Here is a 19,876-nt window from a genome sequence, read left to right as displayed (position 1 = left end):
CGACAGCAGTGACGACAGCCGAAAGAGGCCAAGCACACGCCATCTACTTGCTAAATCCTTGCTAAAGTGCCGAAAGGTCCAGTGTAATAAGCGCAAAAATTACGAGAAACTGTGCGGGAAAAGCGCCATTGCACAGTGTGCGGAATGTCAATGGCTGCACTCTTTTTTAGAGAATGAATCCGCTCACTATTCGCTGCCACTGCCGGAGCACACATGCCGAAGCCATTCTGGTGTAGTGTGGCATCATTTCGGTCAATTTTCTATATATGGCACAATTTGGCACAGGAAATTGCATTTGTAAAGAAATGGCGCAATTGGTACAAGAGTCCCACCCCTGGTTTTTTTCAGTTTGAAGAAAGAACCCAAACGTCAACTTTCAACTTGGCCTGTGACTAAGAGCCTTTGTGTTTTTTATAGTATAATACCTAACCAGAAGAGTTTTTGTTGAACTCTTCACCATATAATAATAAGCAACCTGCTCCATCTGATCTCTCAATCACTTTCCTCAGTGCATAGATAGCTTTAGCTGATGCAAATGTAGCCTTTTGCAGGCCTTCAAGGGCCCCCTAAACCACCCCAAGCTCAAAAATTAAGTTGCATAGTGGCTGACATATACTAGTCTGCAATGAACATAGAGCCGCAATAAATTTTTTGGAATAGTGCAGTAATACCAAAGTTACAGGAGTCGGATGAACGAGTATGCATCTGCCGCAGTTTCTCACTCTCCTTCGGTACCCTCCCCACTCGTGCTCTCTATTTGCCACATACGCTCAAGAACTCCATGCAGTATAGCGAATGCTACGGGTCGCATCAGCACTCAAGAAAAAAGGCTCCTCCATTGTCCACCCTTAATCAGACGACTGAATGGAAGCATCATGAAAGGTTTGGTGGCGCACGACTGGCAAGCCCCTCTCCATTCTCGCAATACACAATCGGTTCTGATCACACTGGTACTCTCGTCCCTCAACAACCGACCAATCGACAGCTTTTACCCTGCTAACGTCACTTGGAGCAAGCGCCCTGTTGACATCACAATGTGCGAAGGAGGCCCCAGAAATGCCAGGAATGAAGCCCGAGATTATTATTTTTTTTAAATTTGTGGCGTTCCCGTGGCGTGTAGCACTACTGCCTTCACCAAAGATGATGGTCACTCCATTCCCTACACAATATGTGCGTTTGAAATGTGCAAAAAAAAAATGTTGAAGGTTGTTTGGGGTCCTTTCAGGAAGATGCAAGTTTGTTCAAGCCCTTCGTAATGAAGACTATTTTGTACGTACAGTAAAACCTCGTTAATTCGGATTTCACAGGACCGAAAAAGATGTCCGGAATAACCGAATGTCGAATTATCGAGGGTATCAAGAAAAACAAATGCTTACTATGTCAACGCGCTTTTATTTACTGAATGAATCAGCAATCCTGTTTCTATTTTGCACAAGAGCAGTGCCGAACCTGTAATTCTCGTCATCTCGTGACTGATTAGCGCTTGTAGCGGCGAAGGCCTTGCGACTTCCTTCAGAGCACGCGCCTGAATCTGAGACATTTTTCGGCAGTGTTACCAAATTTCCGCCCATTGCGATGAAGGCGGTGCTCTTCATCCTCAACCTTTGCACTGAGTAAAAACGAATCTACTGTTTGCCACAACCCCTGTGGAAAAAACCGCAGTCGCTGTCGGTGCGATCATGGACGGCTACCTTGCAGTTCTGAAGGCGTGTGGCCCAAGCACGCACCGAGTCAAAACGAAATTGCAACAACTGCGGACGAAATGAAAGTAGCTATCAACACGATCATGGATGGCAACTACGCAGTTATGAAGGCACGCAGCCGATGAGCGTACCCATTTGAAACAAAACTGCTGTTTGCTGCAACCAGCTGTTGTGGATGAAACCATGGCCACTATCGACGCGATCATGGACGATGACTACGCAGTCATGAAGGCATGCAGCCAACGCGGTGTTATGCACGGCACTAAACGCAAGAATAAAGGTGTTAAAGGCACAAATAAGAATGAAGGGTTCTGGCGTTGCTGTCATTCACTTAAGACTTCCACTGATGACTATGGCGACTCGAATTCCACTGCTTCATTTCAGTAGATGCTAACGCCGTTATTGCTCTTTTGCGTATTACGTTTGCTGCGCTCCGCACTCGCTGAGCTCCGAGAGTTGTCCGAATTAACCAATGTGCGGCCAAATACATCCGAATTAACAAGAGTTTCGTTGCATACATCTGCTGGGACCAAAGGACGAGTCCGAATTATCAAGGTTTTACTGTACTACTGGCAAGGTTACACTTCTCCCACCATAACAGAGGTTGTATTTTCTCTAATGCCCCTCTCAGCGATATCCCTTTCGATGCACAGTGATTGGCTGTAATGGAAAGAGTGGATGTGATGAAAGGTATGGTACATCTCCCATTGGTGTTATTTTCACATTGCACAGTTCTCGAGCACATTGGCAAGATGCTTGTCATTCTAGTGAGGCATTTGAACGCTGGACGTTAAATCACAGAAATGTGAAAATATTTCTGAGTGATCGAGAATACAAACTTCAATTTGCGTGTTATGTCTGGTGCAGAGCTCAGCTGTTCGCAAACAATGAAGGCACATTTTTGCAGGCAATGTGCTATTCATGATGCTCTTGGCTGTGGCAGCAACAAAAAAAGAGATGGCGCCACAGCAAGAGACGGTGACAATGCCTGGCTTTGCATGAGGTTTTGAGCTCTTTGTACAAAGGGCACTACAGACAAGAGGAAAGAGGGCGAGGTGTGGAAAAATTAAGGAAATAGGAAAAGAAAAAAAAAAGACTGTTTGGCTGCTAATTTATTTGCCCATGTAGGCAACCTCTTCCTGTCGCACTGAATCATGTAGGCCTTGACTATCTCGTGTGTGCTGGTCTCTATGTCAAAAAAGAAAAGAAAAAAAGCGTCTGGCTAAACTAGGGGATGGCATCCGCCAGAGCAACAGTGTAAGGCATAGTTGCTGCTTTAGGTAGCCTTCAGGAAGCTTGCGTGCTCCCCGAGAAGGGTCACTGAAGCACCGTTCCATCAGCTCTATGTATGAGTGATTGCAAGACGGCAGTATTTGACACACCACTTTCATGCAGCACAGGACAAAAAACAGTCGCATGCTTTGCGTAGCAGGAGCAGGCTACCTTGACTTGTCGTTCACCTCCCTGCCCAGGTGTCCCGAATAGTGTGGTGCTGAGAAGACAATGGCGTACTCCAACCTTTCTAGTGAACAATTTAAACAAATGTAACGCCCTGTGAACACAAGGCATGATAACAATACTGCAGTTATCCTTGTTTTCCTTGTGACTGTGGCCTCCACTTAGCGGGCACATGGTGAGTAGCTTTTCAGCAGCACGGTGCAGAATGTGGTTCGAAAAGCGCGATGCCACTAAGCTCTGGACAAAGCTTGCCTAGATTTTGTGGCAACAAAACCTCAAGATCACATTCCCTAAGGCTGTAGCCACAATTCTCCACTGCACAAGCTTTGAGTGCAAGATGTGCATGGAAGGAAGGCTTTTTGCACTTGAGAAGCAAAGTACCAACACAGACCCCCCCTCCCCCCCTCCCCGCACCATCCCAGAAAACACACAAGCTTCGTCCAGAAATTAGTGGCATGGTTGCAACCCAAGCAGCAACCTTGCCTTACACTGTGGCCTTCTGAGAGTTCAGCAAGGCCCATTTTCCTTTTGGACACAAAGACCAGCCTACATGATTCAATGCAAAAGGAACATGTGATGGAGCAAACATTCGGTATTTTTTTTCGCACAAACAAGTTGCCCACATGGTCAATTAAATTAGCACGAAAACAGCTTTTTGCTTTCCTACTTTATTCATTTTTCTACCCTGCTTTCTGACCTCGTCTGTCACACCCTTTGTTTTGTGAACATTGTTTTTTTTGTATTTTTTTTCTTTTTGCTTGTTATCCTGTCATCCCTGGTCCTAACTCCCTATCTTTCTCTGTATATATTTTGATGCATGCAAAATAAATCTTCAGTTGCAAGTCAGCACTGTCTATCTTTCTTGTCCCGTTATTCGCACTGTTTCCATTCTAAAGACACTAAGAAAGCATTCTCAGTTTACATATCCGTTTTCATGCTATACCTATTTTGCTTTGCTTAAAATTTTTACAGCCACTGACTGTAAAAAGCAAGGTTTATAACCATATTTATTCTACTGCAAGCTTTTTCCTTAACCTCATATTACTTATAAATCATGAACCCCAATGTCAAACCCCACCTCCTGTCATATGTGAAAGATTCGGTTATTACAATATGGCCGAAGCTGTGCCATATCTTCAGAGATATAGTTTTGCATGGCCACTGCAAGTCACAGCAATTAATTTTTCCAAATGGAAAAATATTGTTAAAACTGGCCAATACAAAGGGAATGCCTTTGATCACCATCATCAATGGGTCCTCAAGAGAATGAAGTGACTTGCCAACAGTTGGTGGAAAGAAGTTGTGGAACGTGCCAGAAAGTAAACAATTCGCCAAATATAATTTTAGTTTTAAATGTTTATTTTCTATTTATTTTAGCTTTAAATTTTACGAGACTTTTTTTTTTTTTTAGGTTAAGACACCTGCATAGCAAGCCTGTATGACTTGATTACACCATTTGATACAAAGGGATTACCTGAAGCCCTAAAGACCCAATGATTCAAAACAAGTTTAAATATATTTCCCTGCTGCTTGCAACTTAGTGCGTCACTAGAGCAACAAATAAAATACTGAGGTATAAGAGACTAGTTCATGAATGTTGCCTGGAAGTAAATAATAAGAAGGTGCCTTTGTGCAGTTGCCTTCTTTCCGGAAATGCAACGAATGAACTAGACTTTCTGAGTCTGTTGTACCACCTTATATTACTGTGTATACTGCATTTTCATTTATTGGGGTGCACCAGCTACATGCTCGCTTTATAATTGTGCCTGCCTTATAACTGAATAAGCATTTTATATTGGGCAAGATACTTTACGAATTTCAAAAGCAAATAGAGTTTGGATACCAAGTACATGGTGTTACAGTTACAAAAATATCACAAAAGCAAAATAATCGCTCACTCACAAAAAAACATCACAAAAAAATAACTCACTTGAAAAGGCATTTCCGAAGAACATGTTGAAAAGCTCCTCTGGAGATATGTCTCCTGGTAAGAAAATAAATAGTACGCATGTAGTTAGCACTTCAGCAGTAGAAGCAATGATGATGATGATGATGTATGGGGTTTTATGGCGCAAGGGCCAGGTATGACCAAAGAGCGCCATGTCTGTGGTAGTGGGTTCGCAGTGTAATTATCATTACTATGAAATTGGTGTGACGTGGCTGTAAAGGGGCCTTAAAATATACGCTCTAAAGTGCATAAAATCTGTATAATAATAAAATTATGGCGATGACGTATGACTTCTACTATGAACATTTAGATGCATTTAAAAAGAATGATACGATAGGTAAAATACATCTGATTATAAGGAATCCTAGAGCACTACTGCCTCCTTAGAGCCCTTGAAACACAAGGGCCTGGAGGCATGTGCTATGCAAACAATTATCACAGCGGTATCCTCTAAAGTGAGGAAGCGCTACGAATGCATGGGACTAATAACATGTAAGACCACATCTCTTAGGAAACCTAGGACTGTGTCTGTATTAAAAAACGGTTCTGGACCGAGGAACATTACAGGATGAAGAGGAATGTGCTGCCTGTATGCTAAGGAAAAATGTCTCATTCTTTCAGATTCGGCTTCCCGACACTCCAGAAGGACGTGGAGCACGGTCAGCCTCTCCCCGCATCTACCACAGGTTGGAGGTTCACTTCCAGTAAGCAGATAATTATGGGTGCCAAATGTGTGTCCTATTCTGAGGCGGCAGAATAGGACATCTATTCGCCGAGATTTTGTTGGGGAAGGCCAAAAACCTAACTGGGGCTTTATAACGTGCAGTTTGTCATTTGTTTGCGCGTCCCACGTGCACTGCCAGTGATTTCGCAGTTTATTTCGTAGGAAAGGCCTCAGATCTGTGACAGGCACATCAGCGGTAGGGTTAACAGCTTGCGATGTGATTGACGTGGCCATCTTGTCCGCGAGAACGTTACCTTCGATTCCCCTATGGCCAGGGACCCAGCATATTATGATATTCTGGTTGGATGAGTACGCTTTACACAATACCGAATACAGTTCATTGAATACGGGATTTTTATGTTTGTAGAGTGACATTAGGGCCTTCACGACGCTTAGAGAGTCTGTATAGATCGCTGCTTTTGGAAGTTTTGATCTTCTCATATGCTTCACAGCAGAGAGTAATGCGTAGGCCTCTGCCGTAAAGATGCTTGTTTCCGGATGCAGTACACCGGATTCCGAGAAGGATGGGCCGACGGCTGCATAGGATACCCCGGCATTTGACTTCGAAGCATCTGTGTAGAACTCTGCGCAGGAGTGTTTGTACTGAAGTTCTAGGACTTTTATACTTTTATAAAGGATATGTCGCATTGTGTCACCTGCCACTCCCAAGGAGGTAAGAGCTTGGTTAGGTGCATTAAGTGATGCTTGAGGAGTGGGATATGCATTTCATCGCTAAGCTCCTTCACACGCAGCGAGAAAGGCTGTCTTATGGAGGGACGATTACTGAAAAGTGTAGCACACGTCGTATCGGTAACGGTATCAAAACATGGATGTTCAGGATTAGAACGTACTTTAAGGAGATATGTAAAGCTGATGTATGATCTCAGTAGGTGGAGAGACCATTCATTCGATTCGGCATATAAGCTTTCAATCAGGCTTGTTCTGAAAGCGCCCGTGGCTAAACGGATACCTAGATGGTGAACAGGGTCTAGCATCTTTAGCGCGCTCGGGGCGGCAGAATGATAGATCATGGCACCATAATCTAATCATGACCGAATCAGGCTCTTGTATAGGTTCATTAAACACTTCCTGTCACTACCCCATGTAGTCTGCGATAGGAGTTTGATAAGGTTCATTGTTTTCAGACATTTTTCTTTAAGATGTTTAATGTGTGGGATGAAAGTGAGTCTATTGTCAAGTATAACACCCAGAAATTTGTGTTCTTTGTTTACAGGTATCCGTTGTCCACACAGTTCTAAGCAAGGATCCGGAACCACGCCTCTCTTTCTTGTAAACAAAACACAAGAACTCTTGTGGGGATTTATTTTAAATCCATTTTTCTCCGCCCACTGTGACACTTTGTTCAAACCATGCTGTACCTGTCTCTCGCAGACTGTGAGGTTGCAGGATTTGAAACCTATTTGTATATCGTGTACGTGGACGGAATAGAAAATAGCTGGTGGTAAAGATGCACGAAGCGTGTTCAGCTTTACGACAAAGAGCATGCAGCTGAGTACGCCACTCTGGGGTACCCCAGTTTCCTGTATGAATGTACGTGACAGTGCAGGACCAATTTTCACTCGAAATGTACGGTTCCCTAGGTAGCTATCTATAATATTTAACATATTGCCGCGGATACCTAGCGCGGAAAGATGGCGCAGGATTCCGTACTGCCAGGTTGTGTCGTACGCTTTTTCCATATCCAGAAATACAGATAAGAAAGACTGCTTGTGCACGAAGGCATCGCGAATGCTCACTTCGATGCGCACAAGATGGTCGGCTGTAGATCGCCCTTCCCGAAAACCACATTGAAATGGCTCAAGCATTTTACTGGACTCTAGGAGATGTACGAGACGGCGATTGATCATTTTATCAAAGAGCTTACAGAGGCAGCTCGTAAGCGCTATAGGTCGGTAGCTAGTAAGCAATAAAGTGTCTTTACCATGCTTTAAAACAGGGATTACAATAGCCTCCTTCCATTTTGATGGAAGATAACCAGCAGCCCAGATATTATTGAGAAGTGTTAGTAGCGTGATTTGTGTGTCAGAGTGTAGGTGCTTAATCATATCATACATGATTCTATCGGGGCCCGGTGCAGAGCTCCAACATGCTGATAAGGAAGCTTTAAGTTCAGCAATGGTAAAAGGGCAATTATAAAGATCATTTGGCGTGCATTTCCGATTCAGAGGCTTGAGTTCTATAGCTTTATATTTCACAAAGTTCTCCGAATAGTGAGTGGAGCTGGACACGCGCTCGAAGTGTTCACCCAGACCATCAGCCTGGTCTTGCAGGGTATCGCCTTGTGTGTTTACCAAAGGGAGGGAGTATATTTGTCACCCTCTTATGCTATTTACCTTGCTCCAGACTTTGGCCTCATCTGTATACGTGTTGATACCCGATAAAAACTTCTGCCAACTCTCCCTTCTGGCCTGTCAACGCGTTCTCCTGCCTTCGGATTTTGCTTTTTTAAAGTTAATAAGATTTTCCGCAGTGGGAGAAGCGCGTAGCAACCCCCACGCTTTGTTTTGTTTCTTACGAGCGATCCTACAATCGTCGTTCCACCACGGGACACGCCGTTTACATGCCAACCCATTTACTTGTGATATGCATTTATATGCGGCATCTATTATGGAGGCTGTGAAAAACTCCACTGCAGCATCAATTCCTAGCAAAGACATGTCAGCCCACGAGATACTAGTAAGAGATCGAAATTTCTCCCAGTCAGCTGCCTCAATCTTCCACCTAGGAGCATGTGGTGGATATTCGTTTTCTTTAGGTGATCTTAGCAGTATAGTGAAGTGGTCACTGCCGTAAGGGTTGTCGGTAACTTCCCATTCAAGTTCAGGCAGTACAGACGGGGAGACTATGCTAAGGTCTATGGAAGAATAGGTTCTGTTTGCAAGAGAGTAATATGTGTGTTCCTTTTTATTCAACAGACAAGCACCAGAAGAAAGAAGGAACTGTTCGACAAGACGTCCTCGCGCATCTATACGAGGGTCGCCCCACAGGTAGTTATGTGCATTGAAATCGCCAAGAATAACATAGGGTTCTGGCAATTCATCAATAAAGGATTGAAATTCATGTTTGCTTAGTTTATAATGTGGGGGTATATAAAGTGAGCAAATAGTGATAAGTTTGTTTAGCAGAATAATGCGAACCGCCACTGCCTCAAGGGCCGTTCGTAGCTGCAAACGTTGACAGGCTATGCTTTTTTGAATTATAATTGCAACACCGCCCGATGATGCGACAGCATCATCGCGATCTTTGCGAAAAGTAATGTGCTGTCGAAGAAAATTTGTGTGTTTTGGTTTTAAGTGTGTTTCCTGTAAACACAACACTTTTGGATTGTGTTTATGGATGAGTTCTTGCACGCCATCAAGATTCCTTAGAAGACCTCTGACATTCCATTGTATGATTTGCGTATCCATATTTAAAGAAAATTGGTGCTGTGTTTACGGAAACGGAAGTGATGTCTTAGGTTACAGAGCTCTTTCGAGGACCTGTAACGGGGGTTCTGCCGTTTCTGGAGCGTTCGAGGGAGCCTAGCCGCTCCTTAGGCGTTTGGTGCGCCTTGAGGACAGGTGTAGTGTCCATTGCCTCTAGCGAGGCGCCGGACACGTGCTCTTGAGAGCGAGAAGTTTTCCGAGTGAGTCCTGCCTCGGAAGGCAAGACCCTTGCGCCCACCAGCCCGGAGGCCGATGGGGCACCCTGCGGGATTTGGCTGCGCTGGCTGTTGCCAGCACTGGGAGGGGCCGGGGAGGTTGGGGCAGCCTCGGCTGCGCCCACCTTCGGGGTCGATGGCCTCGTCTGCTGTGTTGGCGTAGCAGCGTCAGCTGCAGCCGCCGGGGGAGCGGATGGCGTCACTGCCGCCTCACTGGGTGTGGGTCGGACAGCCGCCGGAGACCGTTGTGGCGCTGCCCCCTGACGCACCACATCGGCAAAGCTTTTCTTTGGCAGGTATGCTACCCACCCACGTGCCTCTTTGAAACTTATGTTTTCCTGAACTTTGATTGTGACTATTTCTTTCTCTTTTTTCCAGGACGGGCACGACCGCGAGTATGGGGCGTGCTCCCCTTCACAGTTTACACAATGAAGAGTGCTCACGCAAGCTTCAGAAGTATGTTCGTGGGCACTGCACTTCACACAGGTTTGGCGGCCTTGGCAGCTCTGCGAGCTGTGACCGAAGCGCTGGCACTTGAAACATCGGAGGGGATTTGGCACGTACGGTCTTACACGGAGCTTGATGTACCCTGCCTCGATTGACTCGGGCAGGACACTTGAATTGAAGGTGAGTATTAGGTGTTTGGTCGCAATTCCTTTACCATCTCGCCTCATCTTAATTCTTTTGACATTTATAACATTCTGTTCACTGAAGCCCTCCAAGAGCTCAGCCTCAGTGAGCTCCAGCAAATCATCGTCCAAGACAACGCCGCGGGAGGTATTCATCGTGCGGTGCGGGGTTACTACTACTTGGGTCTCCCCAAATGATACTAGCTGAGGCAGTTTTTCAAATTGCTTCTGATCGCGGAGCTCCAAAAGGAGGTCTCCGCTAGCCATCCTCGACACCTTATATCCTGGACCAAAAACTTCGGTAAGAGACTTAGATACAAGGAACGGGGAGATTGTTCGCACTTGTTTAGCTGGCTTTTCTGCGTGGATCACATGAAAACGAGGAAAATTGTGGACTTGGTGTCCGAAAAACTGAAAGACCTCTTCGGTGCGCCCTCGTTTGTGAGGGCGATCAGGGAGTTTAGGAAAAGCGTTTTCCATAAGTACAGCAGGGTTTTCGGCCGCGATGCCGACCACCCACCATGGAGCCCAACAGGGGGACGTGACAGGAGTTCCTGCTAGAGAAACCCTGCCAACGCCAGCCGTACATCGCTGCTATAACCAAATACAGCATAACCAAGGCTGGCTAGCTACACAAGATTAACCCTTGCCGCCGGGAAACTAGGAAGTCAGGAGAAGTGATGAGAAGACAGGAAAGCTGAAAAAGGCGAGAGAGAAAGACAAAGATTGGAGAGGAGGACAGGAAAAGGCGACTGCCGATTTCCCTCGGGTGGGTCAGTCTGGGGGTTCCGTCTACGTGAAGCAGAGGCCAAAGAGGTGTGTTGCCTCCACCGAGGGGCCTTAAAGGTCCGAACACCCGGCATCGGCTCAACCCCCAGGATCCCCCTTTCCCCGGACACGGCTAGGCCGCGCACGGCTACACGCGGGAGGGGCCGACCCTCGTGTGCTCGGGTACGTGGTGTCGCAACACACCAGACGCCTGCTTACGCAGACGCCCCTGCGGGGAAGCAATGATGGTTCATACAAACAGACTTTTTCAACGTGAAAGAAAAAAAAAGACGTAGCTGCAGCCTCAAATACAAATTACAGGGCTGACATTTTAACAAGACTGTAATATGTGAATAAAACTAACCTGCTGGCTTAATACATGCTAAGCCTGAAAAAAATAATGGTATCCCAGAAAAAAAAAAAGAAGAAATATATACACCGTATTTTCCTGCATATAACCTGCCACCGTGAATAACTCATATCCTCAATTACTACAGCCCAGAAGCAAAATATATATATATATATATATAGGCACATATAATCTGTGAAAATAACCACATGCAACAACGCTCCAATCTTTGCAAAAACGGTCTCCATTCACGGAATATGCGACTCATCCATGTCATATTTTCAGCCAGCAGCTCTGTTCCTCCATTCTTCGTTGATGCTGACAAAGCTGGATTCACAGAATGGAGGTTATTGGCAACTCCAACTAATTGCCTGCCCCATAGCAACCATGCCAAGAAACAGCCCATCCAGGTTCAAGCTTGAAGCAAAAGAGCGCGTCCTATCACGGCACACACCGAATGCCTCATACTTCTAAAATCGTCTTGATGCCGTCACACACAACCCCAAAAATGAAAATATATGGATGTAAATAAAATAAATTATGGGGTTTTATGTGCCAAAACCACTTTCTGATTATGAGGCATACCGGAGTGGAGGACTCCGGAAATTTTGACCTGGGGTTCTTTAATGTGCACCTAAATTTAAGTACACGGGTGTTTTCGCATTTCGCCCCCATCAAAATGCAGCCGCCGTGGCCGGGATTCGATCCCGCGACCTTGTGCTCAGCAGCCCAACACTATAGCCACTGAGCAACCACGCTGGGTAAAATATATGGATGTCAAAAGACTTGTTGTGTACCATTATGTGTGTCATAGCAGTGGGAAGACAGCAATGTATGATTTTATCTTATTGCGAAAAAAGCAGACAACGCACATTGGAGAGCAAGTTGGATAAAAAACTTCGCATTGGGAAAGGGTGATGACTGACACTACAGTCGAACCCCACTTATAACAATTTTCAAGTGCCACAAAAATTCCATCGTTATAACCGATAATTGTTATAATGGGGTTGCATGAAAACTCAAACTAGAGGGATGGCAGAGCTGTTGTGAGAAAACTATAATGACAGGGAGGCCAGCGCCCCTCCCCACCACCTTCCTCCATCCGGCTGACAATTGTGTTCACTCGTTTAACTGCTTCCTGGGCGCTCCAATCGTGTGTAACAAGTCACGGCTGTTGGCGTTAAAGAACGGCACTGCTATAACAACTGCAAAGAGGGATCACGGGTGGCAAGCGATATGCAAACATTGCCCAGGCATCACTTTGGTGGCCCCAGGGTTGCTGCAGCAGCCTGTCAGAGCTTGAGAAATCCATAAGAAATGCTGAGGCAAGATCGCCACAAGCACCTTGCCACGTACTTCTCACCGGCTTGCATGAGAAAACCCTGTCCGCCAGCCTTGCATGCTTTACATGAAGCTTGCCGACCTCCTCCTCCAAGGCATCTAGGTGCTCCACGTAGTGCCGTAGCAGAAGGTTCTTCGTGACAACGAAGTCCCGAAGGGACTGAACCATCTGCGGGGCCTCCTGTGAGGACAACGTTGAGGCAGCCTGCCCTACCACATCATCGCTGCCATCGTCGCCGTCACTATCTGATGCAAGCACGTTCGCAACCATCGCCTCATCGGTTAGAAGCACTTAGTTTCCAAACCTATAGTCGTGCACTTTCTTTTCACTGGCAACATCATGCATTGCCGATGATCAGCAGGCGGATCAGCCATCTTCCGTTTCGTCAGAGAGTCGAACAAGGCTGAGAAGCTGCATGGCCAGGTACAATTTCGACGCAACCAACAAAGACGAACGCAAATGATTAAGCTGTTTGCAGAACTGTGCTGAGTGAGGAGCCAGCAAAGCAACACGTGAGCAAACTGCGAGCAGCGCAGTTGGTGCAGTCCATTAGTGTTTAGGAGGGCAGGGCGGCGTAGAGCTATGGGCGTAGCCCATTCGTGTTCGAAGGGGTGGAAGGGTGACAGGAGAGAGGCGCGCGGAGATGGCTGGAAAATGAGCATGCGATGGCTGTTGGAGCAGCGGCCCATCGTGCAGTGGCTCGAATTTCTTGTTTTCTGTTTTTTCTTTTCAAGGATTTCGCATTTCCCTACCTTTTGGCTCGGACACCCAGCAGCTGAATTCATCCAATAAAGCGGCATTGGGGCATTGTAGCAAGCAGGTTATTTCACTATGGAAACCATAAAAAATTTACGATGCAGCTGGTTTTTATTGTTACAACTGATATATTGTTAAAACCGGTATTGCCATAAGTGGGTTCGAATGTATACAGTAAAACCTCATTAAACCGTACCCGCTTAAACAGTAGTTTCGTATTAAAAGTAATAAAGTCAAATCCCTGACTCAGCAGCCATTGAACATACCGTATTTACTCGCATAATGATCGCACTTTTTTGTCAGAAAAAAGTGACGCAAATTCAGGGGTGCGATCATTACGCGGGTTAAATTTTTTTTTTTCGTCCCGCGTTTGCTGCGGGATGCGGGTGCGGGACACCACAACAAAAATGGCGGCCGGCGGAGCAAGCCGAACGCGCCGAACGCGATCTTTTTTTTTCTTCTCGTGAGTACATTAGGTGCATTGAAACAGTTTCTTCCGTGTCAGTGATGAATAATATCATTAATATCGGCAAGTTTGCGGCAATAACGTAGCCATGTCCACTTTGAGGGGACAGAAACAGATGGGCGCGCTTAGGTGCCAGTGACAGAAAGCCATGGCCGGCGTGCTGCGGAAACTGCGGCACCTGTTTTCACTACTATCCTAACACGGCACGTTTCTGCTAAGGGTGGGCGAATATCTTAGCTGTGTTACAAGCGTTGGCGTATGAACAGGGTACACTTTTAACGTATCAGTGTAAACGTGGCTACTATCATTGCCGCGCGCGATTTGTTGGGCGCTCACGAGTGCAGATGAAAAGAATCGAAAGGCGCCTTTTTTGTTTTTGTTGACTACAACCATTATAAAGCCTACCCATAATAAAGGCAAGTTTGGTTGTGTTGAAAGTGATGAAAGTAATGAAATGAGGCATCTACTTAAGCATGTTTGGTGCGTGCAGACGAGTCGTTCGCGTAGCATTCGACAGATGGTAAGCGCGATCATTATTAGCTAGACTTGGCACACGACATATCGCTGCGGCAAGTTCAGGGTGCGATCATTACACGGGAAATAAAAAAAATCGAATTTTGACGACAAAATTCAGGGGTGCGATCATTACGCGAGTGCGATCATTATGCGAGTAAATACGGTAATGTGTTTTGCATCCGCATAAACCGTACCAAGCTTAGTGCGTACGTATCATTTAACACATAGTGTTTCCACTTTTCGTCGCGCAAACATGGTGGTGCTTTGCCTCCATCGGGCGGCCCGGCAGAACAACAAGCCTCAGAGATCTGAACAACTGCCTCCAAGCGCCCTGTGCATTTGCATGTGAAGCCATATAAACATCAACATCATTTCGGCGCTGTCCCCAGTTGGTTCTTTATTCTATGCTGTCCCAGAGAGCGTTGTGGCGTCGTGTAAGCTAGGACTCGCGTCATGCCAAAGCTCGGATAAAAAAGACGCCAGATGCTCAGCGTAGAAGAAAAATTAGACATCGTTCGTGCTGTCGAACATGACACGAAGAAGTGGGCGCTGGCACACAACATGGGTCTACTGTTGACTACGGTGTGTAGCATTTGGAAAGTGAAGAAGTTGCTCGGCAGCGCTGCTACGACCGCAAAGAGATGTCGGCTGCAAGGTTCAACTTTTCACCATCATTGCCTCTGTTTTGCCGAAGTGTCGCCTAGCGACAGTGATAAGGATCAGATGGAAAGCGACAGCACAGGCGATTCAAGCCCAACAGTGACAGAAGCTGCGCATTACGTCAGCCTCACGAATGCAATCGTCGCGACGACAACAGCACCCCGCAATGAATAGGTGCCCCGCAACTTCTGCAGCGCTACCGCGCCCGCGTACGGAGAATATGCAACACTAACGCGGAATCTGCAATGCGAGTGTTTGCCGAGAAGAGGGGGCTGGTTGAAAAGCTGGCTTGCAGCTCCAGTAAGTTTGAGGCCGCTGTCATCACTGCTAGGCCGCCGCGGCATCAAACGAAAGTAAACTTTCGTAGCGCGAAGTAAATACAGTCAAACCTCTATATATCGAACACGGATATATCAAATTATTGCGTATATCGAACACTTTTTATATCACGTGGAAAATCGCTTGCATTTTTAATTTTTCATTTCGAACGGGGCCGGATGTAAAATGGATATATCGAAGTCCGCCGCCCCAGACCAAGTGCGCTCTGTTGACAGGAGGCGAACTTTCCCGCAACACTCTCGAAGATAGTGGCGGCGCGATGGGCGTTCCAGACTGCTGCGTACGACAGCTGCCCACATCAGTTGCGCCGAGGGCGCCGTTTGAACGTAGCGGCGGCTTGGCGTGGCCGTGGCTTGGCCAGGTTGGCTAGTTTGACAACGTCAACGACACGTGCGTCTCGGTCATAGAGTTTCTCACCATAACATCTAGAGGGAAATCTGGCGCCACCGTCTATGGAAGTTTCTTAAGGGGGCACCGTGCCATCATGGGAATGACGGTATATGTGTCTGCGAGGCTTGTGTTGGCTGGTGTTGTACGAGGCTTCGTCTAAAACGTGGATATGGCTACACAGATAACGCATTCTCAAAGTAAAATCTTCATAAAATGTTTCCATTCACGCATATTGCATCTTCACTCACCTACAATGCATGACCAAGCGAAGAAAAGCAAGGACAGACGACAAACTGTCTCAAAGCGATCGCGAATCTTGTCGTCTGTCCTCCAACTTTAGCGGCCCGCTGATACTTTTTACGTAACATATAATCATACACGCAATAACAAGTTCTCACAGTTAAACAAAACATGTTTTTGCATAATAATAAAACCAAAACAGCTTTTCACGTGTTGTTCTAGTAGAAAATGAATCATTGCGACAGACGGAACGGTGCTTGCCAAGCGCGTCTTCAAGGTGTCCTGTCTCTCCGAGAACGATGCCAATCCGAAGTCACAATATACCGGCATTCCCATGCGTACCACAGCGCAGCAGCGCCAGATTTCCCTCTAGGTAATGTAGTAAGAAACTCTATGGTCTCGGTGCTGCCGCTTGTGCTACGCCAGTCGTTGTTAGTGTGTGTGTGGCTTAGGCCTATCGTGGTTGGTGTGATGGCTGCAAACGTGAAGAAGCGGACGTCCCTGACATTTGCTGCGAAATTGGAAGTGGTACAGCGTGTTGAAAATGGAGAAAAGTCGAGCGTCGCCGAAGCTTTCAACATCCCAAGGAGTACCTTGAGCAATCTGCTGGAAAACAAGAGTGACATAAAGGCCAAGGCGGAACAGAACCAGCACTCAGGCGCGCGGCAGGTGCGCAAAGCTGCCTTTGAAGACGCCGAGAAGGCGCTGTACAAATGGTATATCGACGTAAGGGCACGGAATATTCTTTTATAGGGACCAATGCTACAGCAGAAGGCCAAGAACTTGGCGTTCATTCTCGGCGCTGAGAACTTTAACGCCAGCAGCGGTTGGCTGCAACGTTTTAAGGTCCGCTTTAACACTGTCGGGAAGACAGTCGCAGGGGAAAGTGAGGACGCCAATGAAGGCGAGATCAAGAAGTGGCTTGAACAAGAGTGGCCTCAGATTCTCGCCAAGTATGAGCCCAATCAGATATTTAATGCTGACGAAACAAGCCTGTTTTGGCAAATGCTTCCACGACAAACGCTCGACACCCGCAGAGACAAGTGCCATGGTAGCAAGCAAGGCAAGGCACATATCACAGTTCTGTTGGCTGCTAATATGGACGGAAGCACGAAGCTGCGGCCGCTGGTCATTGGCAAATTTCAAACCCCGAGGTGCATGCGCAACTGCCCCAGCGTTCCGGTTACATATGCCTGGAACAAGAAATCGTGGATGACTCGGGATATATTCCAAAAATGGTTGAAGGCATGGGACTCTGAGCTGGCGCGTCAAGGCTGGAAGGTTTGCCTCATCGTCGACAATTGCACAGCACACCACACAGATGTCCAGCTGAGCAGTATTGAAATTCATTTTTTGCCGCCGAACACGACGTCGAAGCTGCAGCCATTGGACCAGGGCATTATTCGCGCTTTCAAGTCCATTTATACTTTATACTCTGCGCTAACCCTGGCATCATACAAGATGTGGACGTGCTCGGCAAGGTGCGCTGCAGTGACCATAATATGGTAAGAACTCGAATTAGCAGAGACTTGGAGGGAACGGAAGAAACTGGTACATAAGAAGCCGATCAATGAGTTAGCGGTAAGAGGGAAAATAGAGGAATTCTGGATCAAGCTACAGAACAGGTATTCGGCTTTAACTCAGGAAGAGGACCTTAGTGTTGAAGCAATGAACGACAATCTTATGGGCATCATTAAGGAGTGCACAATAGAAGTCTGTGGTAACTCCGTTAGACAGGATACCAGTAAGCTATCGCAGGAGACGAAAGATATGATCAAGAAACACCAATGTATGAAAGCCTCTAACTCTACAACTAGATTAGAACTGGCAGAACTTTCCAAGTTAATCAACAAGCGCAAGACAGCTGACAGCAACATGCTATCAGGAACGGAGGAAGCCTGAAAGCCGTGAAGAAAAAACTAGGAGTAGGCAAGAATCAGATGTATGTGGTAAGAGACAAAGCCGGCAATATCATTACTAATATGGATGAGATAGTTCAAGTGGCTGAGGAGTTCCGTAGAGATTTATACAGTACCAGTGGCACCCACGACGATAATGTAAGAGAGAACAGTCCAGAAGAATTTGAAATCCCACAAGTAACGCCGGAAGAAGTAAAGAAAGCCTTGGGAGCTATGCAAAGGGGGAAGGCAGCTGGGGAGGATCAGGTAACAAGATTTGTTGAAGGATGGTGGGCAGATTGTTCTAGAAAAACTGGCCACCATGTATACACAATGCCTTATGACCTCAAGCATACCGAAATCTTGGAAGAACGCTAACATAATCCTAATCCATAAGAAAAGAGACGCCAAAGACTTGAAAAATTAGACCGATCAGCTTACTGTCCGTCGCCTACAAAGTATTTACTAACGTAATCGCAAATAGAATCAGGAACACCTTAGACTTCTGTCAACCAAAGGACCAGGCAGGATTCCGTAAAGGCTACTCAACAATAGACCATATTCACACTATCAATCAGGTGATAGAGAAATGTGCGGAATATAACAGACCCTTATATATAGCTTTAATTGATTACGAGAAAGCGTTTGATTCGGTCGAAACCTCAGCAGTCATGGAGGCATTACGGAATCAGGGTGTAGACGAGCCGTATGTAAAAATACTGAAAGATATCTGTAGTGGCTCTACAGCCACCGTAGTCCTCCATAAAGAAAGCAACAAAATCCCAATAAAGAAAGGCGTCAGGCAGGGAAATACGATCTCTCCAATGCTATTCACAGCGTGTTTACAGGAGGTATTCAGAGACCTGGATTGGGAAGAATTGGGGATAAGAATTAAACATTAGTTTTCTGCAGATTAATTTTCAGACCCACCCTTCTGCTTTGCCTCACCAGTTCAGTGAGCATGCATTGCAATTGGTCTCCTGAGTTACTAAGCAAGGCAATATCATCAGCGAATCGCAAGTTGCTAAGGTATTCTCCATCAACTTTTATCCCCAATTCTTCCCACTCCAGGTCTCTGAATACCTCCTGTAAACATGCTGTGAATAGCATTGGGGAGATCGTATCTCCCTGTCTGACGCCTTTCTTTATTGGGATTTTGTTGCTTTCTTTGTGGAGGAGTCAGGCAGGGAGATACGATCTCTTTAATGCTATTCACAGCGTGTTTACAGGAGGTATTCAGAGACCTGGATTGGGAAGAATTGGGGATAAGAATTAATGGAGAATACCTTAGTAACTTTCGATTCGTTGATGATATTGCCTTGCTTAGTAACTGAGGGGACCAATTGCTCACTGACCTGGAGAGACAAAGCCAAAGGGTGGGTCTAAAAATTAATCTGCAGAAAACTAAAGTAATGTTTAACAGTCTCGGGAAGAGAACAGCAGTTTACGACAGGTAGTGCGGCACTGGAAGTGGTAAGGGTATACATCTACTTCGGGCAGGTAGTGACCGCGGATCTGGATCATGAGACTGAAATAATCAGAAGAATAAGAATGGGCTGGGGTGCGTTTGGCAGGCATTCTGAGATCATGAACAGCAGGTTGCCATTACCCCTCAAGAGGAAAGTGTATACAGTCGAACCCGGATATATCGAATTCGACGGGGATCGGAAAATAGTTCGATATAGCGAAAATTCGATATACAGATATAGGCCAAAAAAAGAACTCGCGATTATAACAAATTGTGACTTACCGATTGGAACAGCCGCGAATCGCATAGCATGTGCACACAATATGAAAGTGCTTTATTTCACGGAAAAAAATCACTAATTTTGGGCTGCTTTTTCCTCTGGGAAATGAAGTTTAAAACACTAGTCTCAATCTTCTCGAGACTGTCCAGGTGCGAGAGCCTAGTGCCTTCCATTTTGCCGCAACAGCACCGAATCAGGCTGAACGCTGACGCCAGTTCAGTGGCTGTGTACGGACGCGTTTATTCGAAAACACAGTTGCCCTCGTCGTCGCTGGAATCGCC

At 46.2% G+C, this 19,876-nt stretch overlaps 1 protein-coding gene across 1 annotated transcript in view; it reads right to left on the bottom strand.

Annotated features, from left to right (window-relative positions):
• LOC142587916 (dnaJ homolog subfamily B member 14) overlaps positions 1-19,876 on the bottom strand; it is a 108,614-nt gene that overhangs the window by 63,886 nt on the left and 24,852 nt on the right. Inside the window, exon 4 of the mRNA XM_075699289.1 lies at positions 5,092-5,145. Within this exon, the coding sequence (XP_075555404.1) occupies positions 5,092-5,145 (54 nt within the window). The remainder of the gene's footprint in view (positions 1-5,091; positions 5,146-19,876) is intronic.

This window comes from Dermacentor variabilis, chromosome 1 (assembly GCF_050947875.1).
Source record: "Dermacentor variabilis isolate Ectoservices chromosome 1, ASM5094787v1, whole genome shotgun sequence".
Taxonomy (NCBI): Eukaryota; Metazoa; Arthropoda; class Arachnida; order Ixodida; family Ixodidae; genus Dermacentor; species Dermacentor variabilis.
This window is presented reverse-complemented; position numbering and strand designations above follow the sequence as displayed.